The sequence below is a fragment of the Piliocolobus tephrosceles genome, chromosome 5 (genome assembly GCF_002776525.5).
Source record: "Piliocolobus tephrosceles isolate RC106 chromosome 5, ASM277652v3, whole genome shotgun sequence".
Lineage (NCBI taxonomy): Eukaryota > Metazoa > Chordata > Mammalia > Primates > Cercopithecidae > Piliocolobus > Piliocolobus tephrosceles.
This window is the reverse complement of record NC_045438.1, coordinates 112,910,968-112,932,923: the sequence shown is the minus strand read 5'-3', so window position 1 is coordinate 112,932,923 and position 21,956 is coordinate 112,910,968. Positions and strand designations below refer to the sequence as shown.

The following is a 21,956-nucleotide window of genomic DNA, read 5'->3' as shown; positions in this document are numbered from 1 at the left end:
CTTCCATCCCATATTGCAGATAACCTTGGGGCCCTATGCTTACACTCTTCCCAATGGTCTCTCAGATTCCTCCAACTAAGGGACACAGAGACCCCTGTTCTTGGAGACATCACCACCCAGTTTTATCCCACTATCTCCAGAGTTAGTATAATTGCAGAATCTTTCTCCCACTCACCCTCAGAGAAAGAGGTTCACCCCATTGGGAGGACTCACATATCCAGCTTGCCCTTTCGGACCTGACGAAGTTGGAACCATGTCCAGCATTCTGCAGCTACAAGCAACACAGCAGCAAACATGCTACCTAAGGACCAATCTCCTTTATGCCTTTGTCCATCCACTTTGGCTCTGACTGAACTTACAGTCACATGGCAATCTCACTGAAATACCACCTAACGAGAAGGGTTTAGTCAAGAGACAAGCAAAGCCATCTTACTGTGTGTGTCTGTTCTACAACACTGTCTCTCAGGATAGCATTTTAATATATCTCCAGAGCAGTAAATTGTCTCTCTGAACAAACTAAAGGGAAAAAGTACATTTATCCACTACATGTGGCCCCAACTGATTTTCAAGAAGAAAAGCAAGACAAACCAGCAGGTATGAACAAGCTGTCATCATGTGACTGGCTCTCTCTGGCCAATAACTACCCCTAAGAAATAGGTGGAATTTTCTACCTTCAGTTGTTTGCTACGATACATTAAAAAACAAAATTCAGAGCCACCAATGCTATCATTATGAGAAAGTGAAAATATAAAACAAATAATTAAAGAAACTCATTATCACCACACTACCTACACGTTCAACCTTATACACTTAGAATGTATGTTATACTTATCCTTCTCCCCACCTATTTTTATTTGCAAGTAATCCTCTCTCAACATTGTCCAGTTATGTGACTTGTTATTTCATTTTTTATCAGAAGAAAACCAAAAAATACCTGTTGCCCTGGAATTCCCTGTCTTCCATTATCTCCCTTTTGACCCTTTAAAATAAATAAACATCATTGATTAGTTTGCACACTTATGATGCAATCATATATACAATACAAACTATGTATTACCTTGAGTTCCAGAAGAAATGTAACAAAAGCAGTGATACAAATATATAAATTACGTGAGAGATGGGAAAGTCAGTCACTCAGGGAAAAAGAAGAAAAGTCATCCTAATCTTATAGTTAAAATGGACAGAGATAAGGAACAAATTACTGATTTGGGTGAAACATGTAAATAATTCTAGACAATAAGGATGTTCTTCTAAGTCCATATTAACAGTGGGAAAATAGCTTAAAAATTCAATGGATATGGACATTTTATTAATTTCAGTGGCAATTATGTTCATTGTTGACTGTGGACATGTGAGGACAAGAAGACCTGTTGAAAATTTTATTTTTAAAAATTAAAGTATACTGTCACATTTTAGTAAATAAGTCATTTAAGTGAAGTGCTTTAAGTCAGTATAAATAAGAGAACAGAAAACTTAATAAAGGTATAAACACATTTATCTGTTCAAAAAGTATTTTTGGGTATCTACCATTCATGGGACATTGTGCTAGACTCTGAAGCACTACTTCATCCTTACATTTATTGCGCAAATTAATTAGCAGTTTCTAGGAAGACATATATCTAGATAAGGTAATTGATGAAAGATCTAGTGACTACAATTTTACATCACCCTTGCTTAGTAATGAATTCATCAATTTACATAAGTGAATTCCTAATATTTATTAAGCAGCACCTATTTCCTGGCACTTAGGGACTGAAACAAAGATATCACTGTAGACTTCAAGTCACTTACTGTGTGGTAAGAGAGATAAATCTAGAATGATGAAAATACTGCTGATAAGTCTACAATGTATAAACATCTGGGCTGGATATTATTGGAACTTAGGAAGGGGCATCTGACAGAAAGAGTAGGGAATGTGACTCACCCTTTGTGCAGCCTTGAGGGATGAGTAAGAGGTAGCCAATTGGAGAAAGGATAGGAGGGTGTATCAGGGAGAGAAGACACAGGTGAAAGGCAGGTAGTTTCTTTTGGCTAAAGCAGCAGAGCAGGATTGGATAAGAATGGGTGGAGTGGCAAGAGAAAACACTAAAGAAGATTCAGTCAGCCCAGAAGGCACTTGATGGGGCAGGCTTTATCTTAACATGTGTGGGGCACCATTAAAGGATTGCTAAGCAGATAACTAGCTTAGCTATTTTATGCATATAAAAGTGTTGAAGAAGGAAGTAGACTGGACTCAAGGAGACCAGTCAGGAAGATACCGCAGTAGGCCAGGACCCCTGACAAGAAATAACTAGTACAGTTGGGAAAGGTAGAAGATGTCAAGTTCAAGAGATATTCAGCATTGATTATCATGACAGGAAATCTGTGAGTACGAAGTGGTTTATGGGGAAAGATGACAAGTTCGGTTTTGGACATATTGAACCTGAGGTACCCATGAGTCATCTAAATGCAGTACCAAGAAGGAAATTAGAATATATGGGTCTAGAGCTCACAGACACTTTCTTAACATTTACCTCACTCCCAACTTCAATATTAACTTAAAGGAAGCCTATTATCATAGTACTTGAAGATCTTCAATAAAAATTGTCTGAAAAACAACTGAATTTTGTCATACCACTCTAAAACATCTTAGGTATGTTATGAAGAATAAGTTCATTAATATGAACTGTTATAACTGGGGATATAGCAAATTTTGCCTATGACTATTTCAATCTGAAATTTTCTCTTACAATTCCAGAAATTCTAGAGCATTCAGAATTCTACATTTGTGAAAATGTTCAGAGTATTTTTCTTTGTATTTTCAGCTTATTCTGCATAGTAAAGCTCAAACACTATAACTGAGACTTACAAACTTAAAAACATCATTAAAATACTGTCTGAACACTTGGTTGGTAATTTATGGTTGGAAAAGTTTTATATTTCTAAAACTTAAAAAGTTGAAAGACCATCGGATATAATTTATTCCAGATAACTATTTCATTGACTCAAGTTAGTGGCATCCTATTCAAGGGTCAGTCTTCAGTGAATGAAAAAACCCATTCCATAGACACTTTAATTGAGGTGAAACTACCCTTGTCTCCTGAGGTAGTAACATAGTTCTCCTCTTTGCCTTTGCTGCTAAGACACCCAAAACTAAATGTCTCTAAATCACCCTAGATTTCCCTAGCCTTTTATAATGTTCTGGTTTAATTTTTCCTTTCACATGTTGATTTGAATATGTTTTATATTTAGGGTTATAGGTTTTTTATCAAATTTTTGCCATAAAACAATTTCAAATCATTTTTGGAAACACTGTGTGTGTGTGTGTGTGTGTGTGTGTATACATATATGTGTGTGTGTGTATGTGGTATATATATATGTACATATGTACATAAATACATATTAGAAGTATATAATAAAATCTATGTTTTTATTTTGTTGAATCATTTTGTTTCTAAGTTTTCTACAACAGAAAAGTGGTGAGGAATTTTAAAGTCAGATCTGGTCTTGTCTGAGAAGCTCAATAGCAAAAGGAGAAAATAGGATTCAACAACTTTATATTAATGTTGAAACAAAGGAATTTAAAAGTAAAATAAGAATTTTTTAAAAGCTCTGATTTTATTGCTTAGCCTACTAAAAAAAAGCAAACAACATACCTGAATACCTTTTTCACCTTGATTTCCTTTGTCCCCCTACAAAAAGGCAGTTTGATCTGTATCATAATCTAGTATATTCTGTACAGTTTCAAATAAACATATATTTTTCTCTGCTGAAGAAAAACAACATCTCATGCAAATTCCACAAGCGCATGTATATACAGAAGTTGACTCCTAAGACAATATTTGGAAAGAGAGAAGAACCACATTATGTCAAAATTATATTGTAAAAGAACACTTTCGTATGCTCCTACATTTGAAAGAAAATTCACCACAATCTTTAATTTCCCAGAAAGGAGAAAACTTCTACATGGTTCACAGTTTTAGATTAGACAAACTAACAAGAGAGGACTTATTTTGACAAATGTTGTTTTATGAAATCAAACTGAAAATCTTCCATTAAGCTATTAGTAACCACAAGTTTATAGGAAACAATGACAAAGTAAAGCATAATATTTAAGTGACATTTTAGAAAACATATATTTCAAAAGTGAGCTTTTGGAAGAAAAATTATATTCCATAAAAATAAGTTTTGTAGATTATCAGCTAGAAGGGTAATTAGAAACCAACTTATACAATGCCCTTGTTTTTATAGATAATGAAACAGCCAGTTAAGCACCTGCCCAAAGTTAAACTTGGACACGGTTTCTGAATTTCCTTTCTATTAATACCTCACCGTGCTATCTAGATTACAGTTTTGCATTTTCAACAAAAAAAAAAACCACACTGATTTTCTTTTAAATGACAAGTTTTGAACAAGAAAATTCTCTTCATCCCAAATACATATTCATAGTAGATTTACTTAACATTTACTAAGAGTCACTTGATTGCTGCTCTGTGGGGACATTTCTGTCTCAGCTAGTGCTGCCTACCTATAATCAGAACAAAAAGCCCAAGGATCATACTGTGTATGATCTAGGCACCCTGTAGACAACACATGAGGGATAGAAAATAAGATGTTGAAAAATAAATAGCAGAGGACATGAAGATGGATATGGAGTTTGTTCTTTTCCAGAATAAAAACCAATAGATTTACTTTTAACCTGAAATGTTTGTATTTGCGGTAGCTTGGATTTCTTAGGCACACAGGCATCAATTGTTGCTTAAAACCTCCAAACAAATAAAAGCATTTATTATTTATATACATACAAGTCAAGGTTCCCTTACTTGACCAAAATGAGAGAGAACCTAGTTTTGCTGTCTTTCCTCGCCAAAATACTTTAAATTAGTATATTTGACTTGTATTTCTAAACTCCTTAAATTAATTTTAAATAAACTTCTATGTAACGTAATTGTTTCATAGACAGGAACTCCACGGTCAAACATTTTGGGCGTTAAGTTTTATCCTTCCAGAATTTGATCTGGTTTTGGCAAGAGGGGTATTCATATTTTGATAGGAATGCCTGACATTGGATAATTTTCCTCAAAAAATTCTTAGCTCACCTGGATTGTGAAAAAAAACCTGAATTTACAGGATATTACTTAATTGTACATTCATATTTTCTGATCTGCATGCCTTCTCTAAGGTCTTCATCTAGGAGACAATACCCATGCGGGTATATAAAAGATGCCACAGTTATTAGCATGGGGCTGAACACATTATATATACATGGAATATATAGGGTACCTTATTAAAAATATATTAATAACAAGTCTTACTTTAAGAATTTCACAAAAGAAAAACTTGTATGCAAGTAACTGGCTAAAAGTGAACTGTAAATCTTAACCAATGCATACCTTTTTACCTTGAATTCCGGGTAAACCCATGTATCCTGGTTCTCCTGGGGAACCCACTGCTCCTGGTTCTCCCTACGTAACACAGAAATTCCACAAAGGTCATAGATCTACTGCTTATGGAAAAACACCACTGTTTTTAACTCTACATATCTCAATTTTAAAATGAATGGTTAAAAAAATTTATTGACAGTTATTACTACAGAAATAGTAAAGAATAAAATGTTTACTAAAATCCCAGTAAAATTTCTTGTATTTTTCTCTATCTTTTCCAGGTGAAAAATTCTCACAGCATTTCATATTTTAGAATTCTGTAAATATTTGTTATTTTTTATCATACTTTATAATTTCAATAATAAACTAAATTAAAAAGTTGTAAAAATAATAAACACAAGTATCTTTTCTGTTTACCTATTTACTAACACTTTTTCTCCTTGAAACTGCTTTTTCTCAAATTGCTACTTTTAAAAAAGTTTATTTTCTTGTTACAAAATGATAATAGAAATAATAAAAATTACTAAAAATCTTATAACCCAATATTTTTATTTTGTTATATATTTTTTGCTAACTCTAATTCATAAACATACATAGTTACTAAAATGTGCTCATATACATGCATACTTTTATATCTTTTAACCTCTAAATATATTAATATTATGAACTTCTTATGCTATCATTTTTCATAGCATAATTTTTAATTATGGAAGAGCATTCATATTTATCAACTATATTTTATTTAATAAAATTCTTACTGTTAAACATTACAGTTTTCACAATTTTTATTTTTATAAACAATGTTGGAATGAACACTCTGGTAGTTAAATTTAATTATTTACATATTTATTTATATATATGGAATATTATTTTGTTAGTAATAAATTCTTGAGCTATTTTTCAGTACAGGGTGTACTACATGAGCTATCTTAATTCCATTTCTCCACTCTCCATCATCCTATAGGCATTGTCCTTTCTGAAATAAAGTTTTTTGTTTTAAAGTCTTAAATAAATTATTTGCAAGCACATATTAATAATGCATTGACAATATTCGTAAGCGATGGAACATAATCCTGAATGTGCTTCATGGTTCTGTTTTGTTTTGTGTTTTACCATTAGTCCAAAACTCTATAACATCAACTAAAGATCACTCTCTTTTTTAAAAGAAAATTAGGCTTTATTCTTTTTGCTTACTGTAGTTACTCCCTAGCCATATAATAATTCTCTAGATTTTTGAAGGTTGGAAGTGAATTAAAATACCCATTGAAATATATATCAGCCCATGTGGTTTGCAGGAAACTTGTAAAGGCCATTTTGAGTTCTATATTAAAGATGAAACTCCCATAAGCAAAGAACAGTATCATTTGTGAGAACTATACACTCTTGTTTTCAACTGTTTAAGAGAAGTCTATTCTCTGGACCAGAAAGTAAGTTGATGTTTGCATACAATTTTATCATTTTAGAAAAATTAAGCCAAAGTTTATATCTTTATTATCCAATGACAAAGTATCTAAAAAACAGAAATGAAACTCTGTATTGACAATTTCATGATAAAGGTAATCCTTAATTTCATGTATCTCTTAAGAGATATAAAATGTTAATTTTCTTAAATGATGAGAAGAATTTACATTATAATTTCTTTGAAAATATTTCCAAATGCATCAAAATTACCTTGAGCCCAGAAGCCCCAGGCATCCCTTGAATTCCAGGTTCACCTTTGCTTCCCTGTCAACACATCAAAAACACTGGCATTTTTAAAAAACAATTCTGTCATAATATAGCTGATATAGACACTAAAGGGAATATATTTAAAATAATTTTTACATTTTTAACTGTCCAGTTGTTTGATAGACTCTGTACATTAGACCTATTTATTAAGAAAAATTCTTTTAGGCAAGGAAGTTGTTCCACACATTCATAAGCCTCTCTAAAAACCTGTGTTAAAGCTGGTAGCATCAAGTACAAGGGAGAAGAGTCAAATTTTTAGTGGCCACCACACTGCACAGGTGGGAGCCATGTATTTTAACAGCATCCTTCAGGCTGAGACCCTCATCATTATCCTGTTTCACTTTCTCAGTAGGACTCATCTTCAGTATGCAACTGAAGGAAAGAAAAGTAGCTTCAAATGCACAATGGCTTTTTTTGAAGACGTGTGAATCAGAAAAAGTTTAGCTTGTGCTTTTTCAGAATTCCAGTGCAGTTCTTTCTTTCCTTCTTTTTTTTTTTTTTTTTTTTTTTTTTTTTGTTTGAGACGGAGTCTCGCTCTGTCGCCCAAACTGGAGTGCAGTGGCCAGATCTCGGATCTCAGCTCACTGCAAGCTCCGCCTTTCGGGTTCACGCCATTCTCCTGCCTCAGCCTCCCGAGTAGCTGGGACTATAGGACCCCGCCACCTCGCCCGGCTAGTTTTTTTGTGTTTTTTAGTAGAGACGTGGTTTCACCGGGTTAGCCAGGATGGTCTGGATCTCCTGACCTTGTGATCCGCCCGTCTCGGCCTCCCAAAGTGCTGGGATTACAGGCTTGAGCCACCGCGCCCGGCCCCGGTGCAGTTCTTTCTAACAGATGGAAACTTAGAGTACAAGACTAAGTTGACAGGGTAAAGAATATAATACAGAAAAGGAAAAGTGGATAGAGAAAGAGAAAACAAGTCTTCTGGCCAATAAGGAGAGATCGTCAAATGTAGTTCTGGTTTTCGAATACTTTGATATCTGAAATCACAACCCAATGTTTGGCAAAAGCCTATAATTAAACAAGTTGGTGTGACACCTAGAAGGGGAACACAATAATTACCCACAGTCAACTCGGGTTTATTAATCAGTGAGACAAACTAATGCCATTTTCAGCTTTTAAAAAAGTTTTGTAGGCTGCTCGCGGTAAGAAACACGTGAAGATCATATTAGATTTAATTAAAGCATTTAGCACATAACAGTGTTATTGAACCACAGAATAATGATTCCTTAAAATTTCTAATTTTATAAGGGTTTAAACTGAAACTCACAGACATGAAATTTGTTGAAAGTTACCTGACTTGATAAAGCTAATATATCCTAGTAATATTTAGAGAATTATTATTATCTTTTAAAGTTCTGGGTTACACGTGCAGGATGTGCAGGTTTGTTACATAGGTAAATGTGTGCCATGGTGGTTTGCTGCATCTATCAACCCATCACCTAGGTATTAAGCCCAGCATGCATTAGCTATTTTTTATGATACTCCTCCACTCTCAACACTCCCTGACCACTAACAGGTCCCAGTGTGTGTTATTCCACTCCCTGTGTCCATGTGTTCTCACTGTTCAGCTCCCACTCCTAAGTGAGAACATGTGGTGTTTGGTTTTCTGTTCCTGCATTAGATTGCTGAGGATAATGGCTTCCACCTCCATCCATGTCCCTGTAAAGGACATGATCTCATTCTTTTTTATGGCTGCATAATATTCCATGGTTCTTTTTCCAGTCTATCACTGATGGGCATTTGGGTTCATTCCATGCCTTTTCTATCGTGAATAGTGCTGCAATGAACATATGTGTGCTTGTATCTTTGTAACAGAATGATTTATATTCCTTTGGGTACATACCCAGCAAAGGGCAGATAATGTTTTTTAAAACCAAAACATAGTATAGTTAAATAGACTTATCAATATTTCCACAGCGATTTTTAAGTATTATAATATACATTAGAGGTTTTCCAAAGATCTGCCTCAGTTTCAGCCTAATCTCTGCCCTACAGAATATGTTTTTGTCTCACCCTAGAACTTCTATCAGTCATATTGACAGCACAAGCCACAAACATAAGCTGACAAAACTAGCAGAAAGAAACTAATATAGAGGTCAGTAAACTATGACCCATGGATTAAATCCAGTCCAATGCAAGTTCTTAAAGTTTAACCAGAACACAGCCACACCCCATACCCATTTGATTAGGTATTGCCTGTGGCCACTTTTGCACTATAATGGCAAAACTGAGTAGTTACAACAAAGACTGTATGGCTCTCAAAGCCTGAAATATTTACTTTCTGTCCCTTTTCAGAAAAAGTTTCCAACACCTAATATACTGCATGAAAAAAATTAAAACATTTCACTGAAAAGATTATATTTAATATCTGCAACATTTTGGATCTATTTTTAACAAAATAATTGTACAAGCACAAGAGGCAGAAAACCAACTTTAGAGTAAGTCATGTAAAAATAAACAAACTGTGATACTGGAAATGCTCACTGTCCTACCCAGCCAAATCAGCAGAATCTGCTTAAGCGGCAGACAGCAAAAACACATTGTTCTAAAACCTTTTACGGAAAGTCCACCAGATATAATTGACCTTCAACTCAGTGTGAGTCAGCAGTGCAGTGTATCTAATAATAATTAAAAAAAAAAAAAGCTGATGAAATTTTAGGCTTCATTCTTAAGAATTAGAGAATCCAAAAGACAATGAGAGAGCCCATTGTGCACCAGCTAATAAGGGGTATTTTCTTACAAAATGACCTTGAGAAACTGTGGAGACCTTTTGCTTAGCAAGCTCAGTCAATCCAGTGTATTAGACCAACTCTGTGTGTACCTAGAGTTGCTGGAGCCCACAATACTCCAAGGATCCACAAGGGTCTACCACTGATGGAAGAGCAGCTAACTTTTCTCATTATTGGGCTCCCATGTCTTTTTTTTTTTTTCTCTCTCTCTCTCTCTCTCTCTTCTAAATACTTTAGAAATTAAAAGTAAAATAGATTAAGTCATCTACTTATCTTATATGCCAGGGTCTATTCCCCTGAGGCAATGCCTAGTCAAAGGTTGAATGCTTCCAAAATAGCAATCCCATCACTTCCTTTTGGAAGGTTGTCCTAGAATCTATTTGCAAAATAGTTGGGAACAGTTTTCCGAGTGTTTTGTCTGATCCTCTGGTTAACCAAGAAAACAAAATAGTTCTCTCACCTCGGGATTATATATACCTAGAAAATGGTCAAATAATGACATTCAAAGAGTTTCAGTTCTATCTTGAGAATAACTAACCTCATATCCTAAATATATTTGTCAAGCTTGCCTTACTTATTTAAAATCTAAAAGTAAAGATAATATGCTCTTACTCACAGTACCAGTACAATCTACCACAAGGCACTTTATATTATATACATTCCACTAAATAAAAATACCAAAAAGAAGACTGTAAAATGGGTATTGTAAGAGATATTCTTATTCATAACCATAAATGCTCTAGACTGGTAGTTTTGGCACAGAGTTCCATAGAGCTCTAGTATTCCTCAATACTAGACACCAAGACACCAAAAAGGGAGAAGGGGGCTGAATAGCAGAAGATTCTGGACCCTGTCCAACATAACAGGATGAGCTTTACTTTAGCCTGTTTCTTATGCTGAGCTTTTGCAGACTTAATCCTTACAAGTTTTCCATAGAATAAAAACCACATTTAAAATACAATCAAGGTAGTAGTTAAAATTTTCATCAAAGTTATAAATGGCAACTGTGATTACACAAAGTTCCCAATCTTGTTAATTTTATCATATTTACCTTAGATCCTGGTGTTCCAGGCTGACCTGGTGAGCCATTGCTTCCCATTAAACCCTACAATTTTAAAAAGGAATTTCAAGAGTAACTTAGACAAGATTATTTAAAAATATTAAATCAATTTCCAAGTTACACATTCTCATAATTCATTAAATTATAATACAGATCTGAAAATATAATACGGTATTTAGAAAATTACTCTGTTTTAGGATCTTCCCATACTATGTCTTCTGTACATATTCTTTCCCATTAGTGTAATATGTTTGTAAATGTAATTTAAAATAAAATTCACTGAGATTTAGACTTAACCATACTTAGTATTTTTAAATTAATAGCTAGACTATATGTTTTCTAATTTATCTACAGTTAGGGTCCCTGATGTTTATTTGGGTGGCCAACTTTTTGAAAAACTGAAGAAATTTTCACTCTTTTAGAAAAATGCACATAGACATAATATTTTTCATACAACTGAATGGAATTCATGGACCTCAAATATTTTATTGTTGTATCCCCTACATTTTTATGAACTCTTGAATATGAACTCCTAGTAGGTAGTAGCAACATTGCAAACACTTTGATAATAACGACATCAACATACAGGCATCCCTGGGGCTCCTTTTTTTCCTTGCTGTCCTGGAGGCCCAATTTCTCCCTAAAAAATCAAATATTAAAAAAAATTGTAAATTGTAAATTATCGATTCAGTTCAAGAAAGTTTCTGCCAAAGCACAATGGAATGACAATTGAATATCAATCAGCTCAACTTTTTCTGCTTTCTCTTCCACTACTGTAAGGAAGAAGCAAGGCAAGGCAAAAATTGGAACCTAACACCTTAAAGACCTTGGCATAGAGTCTGAAGATTTACTGTCAATATTTTTATTATGACATTTATAGTGACATTTGCCATTCTTTCAAAGGAAGACTTAGCAGCTTAGATGGACTTGGTAAGGTAAACAACAGAAATAAAAATCAGGTGAAAAAATTTCCTATTTATCATAGAGTTTAAGAAATATGATAGTGAACATAAATTAATAAAGAAAAATAGAGTAAAAAAATAACAGCATTAGACTTCAACTTCCGGGGTTGCAGTTGACTAGGTCCTCTAAAGGGACTCTCTTAAGTCCAGAATAAAAATCCTAGAAGGAACATCCTCTGTGAGAGAGTGTTGGTCTTCCGAGAAGTAGTAGATGTATTCAAAGATCTTTCTTTTAATGAAGTATACTTTGAGTTGGGGCTATAATTATGAGGATTTGAACTATACAGGAACCATGGCAGAGACAGAATTGTAGGAGCCAAGTAAAGTGGGAGTATCTGAGGGTGGATCCTCAGCTCTCGGGAAACTGAATGCTGGCAGCCATGGAAAGGAAGCAGGAATCTTCAATACCTATGATGACTTGGGACTTTCAAAGGGGACTGAAATGGTATCCATGGTTACCAGCAGACGGCAGGTCTTCATTTCCCAGTTAGGCTGACAGGACAGCCTCTAAATTAAGATAAGCAATAAACTCATGATAAACAATATAGAAACAAGAGACAGCAAGCTACAGGAATGAGAATAATGAATAATAAACTGCAGATATTAGAATTGTTAGAAACAGAATTTAGAATTAGATATGAGACTTTTTTAAATTAAAAAAACAGAATCATGAAAGACTATTAGTACTGAAAATATAACAAGAGACTTCAAGAACAAAAAGTTGTGGTTTAAAAAATTATGAACTCTAAAAGTGAAAATTATGAGTGTTTATAATTTTTTAAAAAATATCAATTGATCATTCTAACAGATTAGACACAATAAAGAAAGAATAAGTAAACTATAAAGCATATCTAAAACATTTAACCAGAATGTATAACAACCAAAAATATGGAAATATAGTAGGTAATGCTAAAAAGAGATATAGAGTATGCAATTAGAAGAAATAAAAAAAGGTCTAACCAGAATTCCAGAAACAGAGAATGGAGCAGAGGTTATATGGAGATAATGGCTGATTCTTTCCAGAACTACTGGAAATAATTCCACAGAACCAGGAAGCAAACTGAATTCCCAGCAAGATGAATAAAGAGATATCCATATCAAGATATATTGTACTGAATGTGAAGAACACTAAAAACAAATAAAATACCTTCAAAGGATCCAAAAGGAAGAGACAGATCACTTACAAAAGAATGATAATGAGAATGACAGCAGATTTTTCACAGTTAACAATGAAAGCCAAAAAACCATAGAAGAAAATCTTCAATTTACTAAGAGAAAAAGAATTGTCAACCTTGAGTTGTATACTCTACAAAATTGTCCTTCAAAACAAGAGCAAAATAAAGAAGTTTGTAATTAAACAAAAACTTATTTACCAAGATACATGTACTAAAAAGACATTCAAAAACATAGTTAGGTAAATTAACTATAAAGAAGTAAATTATACCATGATTATCTTAGAGAACAAAGTTGAAAAGTAGCAAAGTAAAGGAGGAAGCATATAATGTAAATCTAAATTAAAATTATCTACATAAAACAACCACAAAACAATATATACAAATTTGTAAAGCCAGAACAACAGCTTCTAAAATTATATAATATTTGAAAAATTAACTGTTACCACAAATGTAAAAATGTATTTTATCATAGACAACAGTGCATTAAATGAGCAGATCCAGCCCTAAAGCTAACTCTCATGAATACTTACCTTTTGGCCCATTAATCCTCGGTTTCCTGGAAATCCTGGGATTCCCTAAAAACAAATAAAATAGATTTTTGACTTATAAAAAATTAAAGATTTTATCATTAAAGAAGAATCAGTCACAATTGGAATTTTAACTGGTAAATAACGCATATTTTCAAATGTATACATATTATAATATTGCTATTTATAATAACCTAATATGGAAAAGACAATTTATGAGATATAGTATTATATGACTACTACTGATATTTAGAGCTTTAAATAAAGGTTTTTTGAAAAAGAAACTATGAGGAAATTAATCTCAGTTCTTGCACCCCAACACAAGTGATAAAATTAAAACGATGTTTCATTTGAACATATTCTTGTATTACTTGTAACGAATCATGCAAGAAAAACTGTTAAATGATATAATCTCTGATTTAGCGCAACAGTTCCTTTCCACAAGCCCTCAGTCTCACCACCTTAGTTAAAAATTAATGTAACTAAATGATTTCCCCCAACCTGAGCCTTGAAATACCCAATAACCTAAATATTCATATAAAAAATGGCAATCTTTTCTCTTAATAACTCCCTTACTGATGCAATCATGAAGAATATGAAGACCACAGTTTGTGAAGAGACATAAAGAAGTACAAGTCACTCTTTCACATGGCTGAACCCATATGCACATGTCTCTAGCAACATTCAGAAAAAATTAATGTTAATTCTATCAAGTTAAGAATAAATTTAGCATATTCATTACTTGCAGAACAGTTATATTTTCTGCCTTTTGATGCATTTACCCAAAATGATCACTTATCATGCAAAACACTGATTGTACTAATCAATTTTTGCTTTTTATTCCATTTTCTTAGCACCTATTTTGGTGACATTTTAGCTGAAATTGTTAACAACATTTATATTTTTATATATATGTATTGAAACTGAAAGACAAGGAAATTGGGTCGCGTCTATATGACTTTGAAAACCCTCCGCACTAGCAGGCCTTCTAAAGGCAAGCAGTACTCTTCAGTAAATCACAGCAGGTGCTAGAGCTGCCATTGCCAATGAGATCAAGTGTCTTCTTCTATTACAGGCAGAATCTGCCATTATATTTATTTTCACACCTGGAGTTTATAAATACAACCTTTATTGATCACAATTACAGGGCAAGACATAAGCACATAGTTCTAGTTTTAAAATCTGAACTTAAATCATACATTGGAATTCAGTTTGATTCTATTCAGCTCAATTCAGTTTGCCATTTCACTATACCCTTTGCAGGGAACAAAAATGGTATGTGAGCAATGACTATCAACAAGGGACTCAATCTAGTTGAAAAGACAAGGCTTTATAAACATAAGTAGAGAATGATATGAAAGCAATAAAAAATACCTTAAAGTAACAATATAAAACACGATCACAGTACATCTAATAAGCACTCTAAAACATAAAGTAAAAGTAAAGTCACTGAGTTACGAATATAAAATGAATTGTATCTTCTTAGGCAGAAAATGCATATTCTCAACGCAGTCAATTAAGATAAACATTATTCAAAATAAGAGCCTCTATTTCAATGAACCATAATTTGGTGTGAAACCACTCTGTGACTTCCTCCCATTCAAATACCCACACACATATGAAAATTCACTAGAAGTTGAGATCAAGTTCTGAATTTAACTAAGACGTGTGTAAATTCTTCTCAGAAGCAAGGTGGCTATACATTGTTCTATGCTGGAAAACTGGTACAGTTCTGTCAATGTAATAACGTTGGCCCCGAGAATTCCTAACGGCCACATGAGATTACCAATGACAATGTCAGACCTGAGAAGCTGAATTTCTTACTAGTCTTTTATCATTTAAAGTTTTCATCACTATTCAAGTCTCTGTGCCCTTACACAGTCTATTGATGTAAGCAGAATTAGTTACAGATATCCTGAAGACAATCCCAGTGTTAGCAAGTTCACATCCTTTCCCTGGAGAAAACAGTTATACTTCCATGAATAGCATCTTGGCTTCCACCTCCTCAAAGCCCTTGAGAGTCCATTTCCCCACTGTTTACTCCCTGGAGTTGATTTGTCACCCTTTTTTAAAATTATTTTTTTGAGACGGAGTCTCGCTCTGTCACCCAGGCTGGAGTGCAGTGGCGCTATCTTGGTGCACTGCAAGCTCCGCCTCCCGGGTTCACGCCATTCTCTTGCCTCAGCCTCCCTAGAAGCTGGGACTACAGGCGCCCGCCACCACGCCCGGCTAATTTTTTTGTATTTTTAGGAGAGACGGGGTTTCACTGTGTTCGCCAGGATGGTCTTGATCTCCTGACCTCGTGATCCGCCCACCTCAGCCTCCCAAAGTGCTGGGAGTACAGGGGTGAGCCACCGCGCCCGGCCAACACCCTTTTTTTCTGAGACATTCTAATACTGAACTTGGTCTGTAGAAGAACATAGCCACAAATCTTACATTATTTCAATATATCTGATATTAAGATTATTTTGGGGAGATTCCAGATTATAAAAAATAATCCTTTTCTTTTTGTTCATCCTCTCAAACTGGCCAAAAATTTACATACATTTCATAGATATGTATATCCATGAAGTCCTAATAGATCTTCTATGTCCAATTATGCTAAGAATTATTACTTCTTTTACAAATACCAAGTAAAAATATAAAAACTATACGATATCAAAAACAAAACGTAGGCCTGATTTAGCTAAGGAATTCTTGGCAAAACTAATATAATACCACAAGCATGCATAGAATACCAGCTTATTGAGGGAGAGGTTAACCAGGGAAACTGAAATCATTCAGAGCTATATTAGTTAATAAAATTCTCCAAGGTAATATTTTCCTGGGCTCCCAATATGTGCATTGAAATTGCAAAAGCATTTGAAAGTTAACAGTTTGTTGATCGCAAAGTATTTAGTGACAATTATTTTATAGAGCAAATGTATTTCCAAGGAGACTATTTTCTATTTCGCTGCGGTTTTGGGTTCAGGCAACAGTGACAATGTCCAAGTAAAGACAGAAACAAGTAAGAGTAAGTGGACATATTTTCTCTACTTCTGTGATTTCAGTTTGGGTTTGAGGAAGAGCAGAAAGTCAACCAGAAAATCCTGCATAATGTTGTGGTTAAAAAATGTTGACACAAAAAATGTTCTAGAAGCTTCTCTGTAACCATTTAAACCACTGCTGTACAACAAACAAGTTGTTAAGAATAGAAATACATCCTTTAGAATAAAGGGCTTGACTTCTATTTCCTAGATTATACTTTGTAATGAAGGGAGTGTGCCTCTGACAATATTACTTAGGAAAGACAAAATATCATATTATACTCCCCATATGTAATGAATGTATTCACTTATCTATGAAATTGGACCATCTTAGATCAAATTTGCTTTTAAGTAATGCAATATTTTCAATTCACTTAAAAAGATCTAAACTATTAATGGTATTTTTATATCAAATTATCTACCTTTCTACACAATGGTAGAGCTATTTAATATCATCCAGTTATCAAAATATCAGAAGTATATTACGTGTTTTCTTCATTATATCAAGAAGTGATTTACTCATTCTTAAAGGTTCAATGAAGGAAAAATTCACATGTTGAAAGTATCATTCTCATTAACTAAAAAGATTCCAATATGGTTATCAGTAAAGAGCATAGTAGAAGTCATATGAAGCAGCTAAAAAAATAGATGCTGGAGTCAGCCAGCCCATGTCCGGATCCACTCCAGGCCAGTTATTTAAACTGTAAAATCTCTGAATCCCAGTTTTCTTTGTGGGAAAAATAATAAAGCCTATCTCATAGAGTTGGTACATTCTATCAATTAGCTTTCACAAATATCTAGCTCAGTGCTGGCATAATATTGAATAAATTTTTATAACTGTCTCTTCACAGCTCCTCCCTGACCTTTGAAAGTTGTGAAATACTTGAAGTCAATTTTTTTCCATGTCTCTAAGTTTTCTCCTCTTTGTCCATTGTGAGGCTTTTTCTTTTTGCCTTTCTACCTTGCCTTTCCCTACTTTCATTTCCAAAAATGTCCATTATATGTAGGATGATGCTAGCAATCTAAAGTTCCCCACTCGGGGGCGCCAACAAGTCGGCATTGCCCCCCCATTCGGTACCTTTCCTTTTCATGTTTGGTTGATCTTGATTACAGAATAGTACTATCATGACTTTTGCTTTTTAAATATTTTAAATAATTCATTGCTGTTCAGAAAAAGATGACCAAGAATATTAAATATATTTATATTTATATATAGTTGAACCCTGCAATGTTTTTCAATTTTTTTTTTCCACAGTAACTGGCAGGCCATTATGAATGATTTACAACAGATTATTCTGTGGTAAGGTAAGTATAGGGAGAAGTAACTTACAATCGCAGTTGCCAGACCTAAAAGAAACCAATATACAAGTACTTGCAATAAACCCTTGATAAGGAAATGACCAGTTTGCTATTCCCACATTATGCTGTCATTAATCTTCAAGGAAAAAAAAAAAAAATCTAAGAATGTTGGATCAACTTATTCACCCTGGCCTCTAGACAATGGCCCACTTGGGACTGGACCCAAGTTACCCAAAGATAAACAATTTAAGTAGAAAATACTTTAGTCAATGATTATAGGCTACTCATGTTTATAATAAAGCAGAAAGTGTCACGAGTTTCACCTTACAGGCTACAAAAAAAGAGAACAAAGATATCATAGGAAAGAAAAGCCATTTGGAGGCCATTTTCAAGGCTACTCCAGTAATTGGCATTTCTTTTCCACACCTAAAGGCATTTCTACATTTTTATAAACCAATAAAATAGTCTGAACAATGTTACTGTTGCAAAAGCATCCTTTTCCAGGACAAGACAAAAACCACAAATTCTTAGCAAATAACAAACCTGAAAATTCAGACAAGAAGGAAGACTATCTGGAGAGGAAGGGAAAAGATTAAGAGATCTGGTACCCCTGTCACGTGGTGGGAAAGTCATGTAGCCACCAGAGCCCAAAAGGTCCAGAAAAACCACCTGCCCCTTTATATCAGTAAGTGAAATGCATATGAAATACATGGATGTGTTAAAAAACAAACAAACAAGCATGTGTGTATAGACATATGTAAAACTTAAAATCAATTCCATTTTGAAAGAGAAAGTTCCAAAATAATACTAGAGTTGTTCTAAAATGGGCTCTGATCCTCTGAAAGCCTGAAAAGTACCTACCACATTTTTCGGGTACATTTTTTGGTTACTACATAACTCAAAACAAATTATAGTCAATTTCTCATTAAGGAAAAAACTAAAAGTGAATTTTTCAAAGACCCCATTTAACTTTAAAAACTTTAACTTGGTGCTGAATCGAAGTTAAAATAGAAGTTAAATCTTTCCAAGAGAAACCTGAAAATTTTACTTTTTTTTTTGAAATTTTATATATAATAGAGGTAATCATATCAAAATATTTTAAAGCACCATTAACCATCCCCAAATAAAAAATGAAATTAGTTTGATAAAGAAAACACACTAATAAGTGAATTTTTAAACTAGTTAATTTATATGATAAAAATAACTAGGTATTTAAAATTGTATCTAATCTAATATCTTCTATATCTCTTATTTATAACCTCATATTTTTGAAATACGTATGCTATTCCATCTAAATCTCTATACTAGTTATTGCATAATACAGCCTATTGTGAATTTTATGTTTATATAATGTAAATCTCATTTTCTTATAAAAATAATCAAAAAATTGATAGACAAATAAGCATTGATTAAAGTAAAAAATTTAAATTTGTATTCTATTGATCCATAACCAATTACCACATATTTAGTGCATTAAAACAACATGAATTTATTATCTTAACAGTTCTGTGGGTCAGAAGTCCAGCATGGGTTTCACAGGGCTAAATTCCAAGAGTCATCAATGCTGCACTCCTTTCTGGAGTCTCTCGGGAAGAATCTGCTTCCTGTGCATTCAGGTTAATGGGAGAATTCTGTTTCTTGCAGCTGTAGGACCAAGGTAGCCATTTTCTTACTGGCTGTAAACTGAGGTCCATTTCCAGCTTCCAGGGGTGACTACATTCCTTGGTTTACAGCCCCAAGGAATCTATCCTTCATTTTCTCTGTCTTCAAATGGATCAGTTCCTTCTCCAGTCACATCTTTTCGCCCCATTCCTGTTCTGTATTTTTCCACTTTCAATTACTCATGATTAGATTGGGCCTCCTTAGATAATCTGGAATAAAATTTCCATCTCAAGGTCATTAACTTTAATCACATATGCAAAATCCCTTTGCTGTGGAAAGTAACAGTTTCCAGGGATTCAAATATGGCTATCTTCGGGGAGAGGAGGGAGTTGTCATATTTTGTCTACCACAGAAATATTATCTAATATCTAAGGACCAGATAGTTGCTATGTAATTTAAATTCCTCCAAGGCATTAAAAGGATGATCATCTAAATTCAAATTATGAAGCCACTAATATTGTCAATAATAATACCTAAAAAAGAAATCTACAAGCTGATGTAGTTTGTTAAAATAAATGCAAATGGACTTACTATAAGGCTACTAAGATAAATATAGCAGTGTGTCAGAACAAAAGTAGAGCATGGCTAAGTAGGGTTTGTCTCAGCATGCAAGAAATGTCTAATATAAAGAAATATATCTGTATAATATACTACACTAATGACATTGCCACATTAACAATTTAGAAGAAAAACACACAAAAACATCTCAAAATATATCAAAAATTCATTATTAAAAATTTATCATGCAATATTTGTGAAAACTCCCAATAATCTAGGAATAGAACTAATATTTGAAACCAAAGTCTGAATCAATAAGAAACCCATTTTAAACATCAGACTTGGTGAAACACTAGACATTTCTACTTAAATTCAGGAATAAACCATAGTCTATATTTTAAACCAGTAGTCACACTTATAGGGATATATCCCTCAGGGAAAATATTGCCTAAGTAGGCAGAAAAATACATATATACACATAACATTAATAAGAGAGATTAGATTGATTTATAGCTATGCTATAAATGAAATGAGATAGATTTTATATTCTGTCTTATAACCTTATATGGTAAATGTTCATATTATAAAGTTAAATAAAAGTTTCAGTGGATCCAATTTGTTGTTTAAAAAAATTATGTATGCTCTTATGTATTTGTATTTGCAAAGAAAAAGACCAGACATAATCTCATTAAATGAGTAACAACTGTTACTGCTGGGAATTGGAATGGAATTTGGGTAAGTGAAAGCATACTCAAATTTACAACACAACTTCTATACTTTTTGAGTACTTAAGATAAACTAAATAAATAAATATATGAAAGAAGTGATAAATATTGAATAAAAGGATTAGATACAACTAAAAAAATGTAATCAAATATACAATGCATAATAATAAACAAATGAAAATTTGGCCCATACAAATTTCTTATCTTAAAAAATGCTCATCATCACTCGCCATCAGAGAAATGCAAATCAAAACCACAATGAGATACCATCTCACACCAGTTAGAATGGCAATCATTCAAAAGTCAGGAAACAACAGGTGTTGGAGAGGATGTGGAGAAATAGGAACACTTTTACACTGTTGGTGGGATTGTAAACTAGTTCAACCATTATGGAAAACAGTATGGCAATTCCTCAAGGATCTAGAACTAGGTGTACCATATGACCCAGCCATCCCATTACTGGGTATATACCCAAAGGATTATAAATCATGCTGCTATAAAGACACATGCACACGTATGTTCATTGCGGCACTATTCACAATAGCAAAGACTTGGAATCAACCCAAATGTCCATCTGTGACAGGCTGGATTAAGAAAATGTGGCACATATACACCATGGAATACTATGCAGCCATAAAAAACAAAAAAGAACTTAAAGTATAATAAAAAAATAATAATAATAAAAAATAATAAAAAATTCTCAAAACATGTCTAAGAGTTTTCTTCCTCACATTTAAATCATTCAATAAATTACTGTTAAACATTGGTCTTTCAAAATAAAAAAGTAAAGATATTAAAGGTTGTGGCTATCATTTTTTTATGGCTGCATAGTATTCCATGCAGCCTTTGTAGGGACATGGATGCAGCTGGAAACCATCATTCTTAGCAAACTATCACAAGAACAGAAAACCAAACACCGCATGTTCTCACTCATAGGTGGGAACTGAACAATGAGATCACTTGGACTCGGGAAGGGGAACATCACACACCGGGGCCTATCATGGGGAGGGGGGAGAGGGGAGGGATTGCATTGGGAGTTATACCTGATATAAATGATGAATTGATGGGTGCTGACGAGTTGATGGGTGCAGCCCACCAACATGGCACAAGTATACATATGGGTAACAAACCTGCACGCTATGCACATGTACCCTAGAACTTAAAGTATAATAAAAAAATAATAATAATAAAAAATTCTCAA

At 33.6% G+C, this 21,956-nt stretch overlaps 1 protein-coding gene across 3 annotated transcripts in view; it reads right to left on the bottom strand.

Annotated features, from left to right (window-relative positions):
• COL21A1 (collagen type XXI alpha 1 chain) overlaps positions 1-21,956 on the bottom strand; it is a 130,793-nt gene that overhangs the window by 7,031 nt on the left and 101,806 nt on the right. For all 3 annotated transcript variants that reach the window (XM_023222972.1, XM_023222971.1, XM_023222973.2), the window contains 7 exons: positions 13,549-13,593; positions 11,468-11,521; positions 10,873-10,926; positions 7,035-7,088; positions 5,373-5,444; positions 3,636-3,671; positions 935-979 (listed from right to left, as the gene is read on the bottom strand). In XM_023222972.1, coding sequence (XP_023078740.1) covers positions 935-979; positions 3,636-3,671; positions 5,373-5,444; positions 7,035-7,088; positions 10,873-10,926; positions 11,468-11,521; positions 13,549-13,593 — 360 coding nt within the window. The remainder of the gene's footprint in view (positions 1-934; positions 980-3,635; positions 3,672-5,372; positions 5,445-7,034; positions 7,089-10,872; positions 10,927-11,467; positions 11,522-13,548; positions 13,594-21,956) is intronic.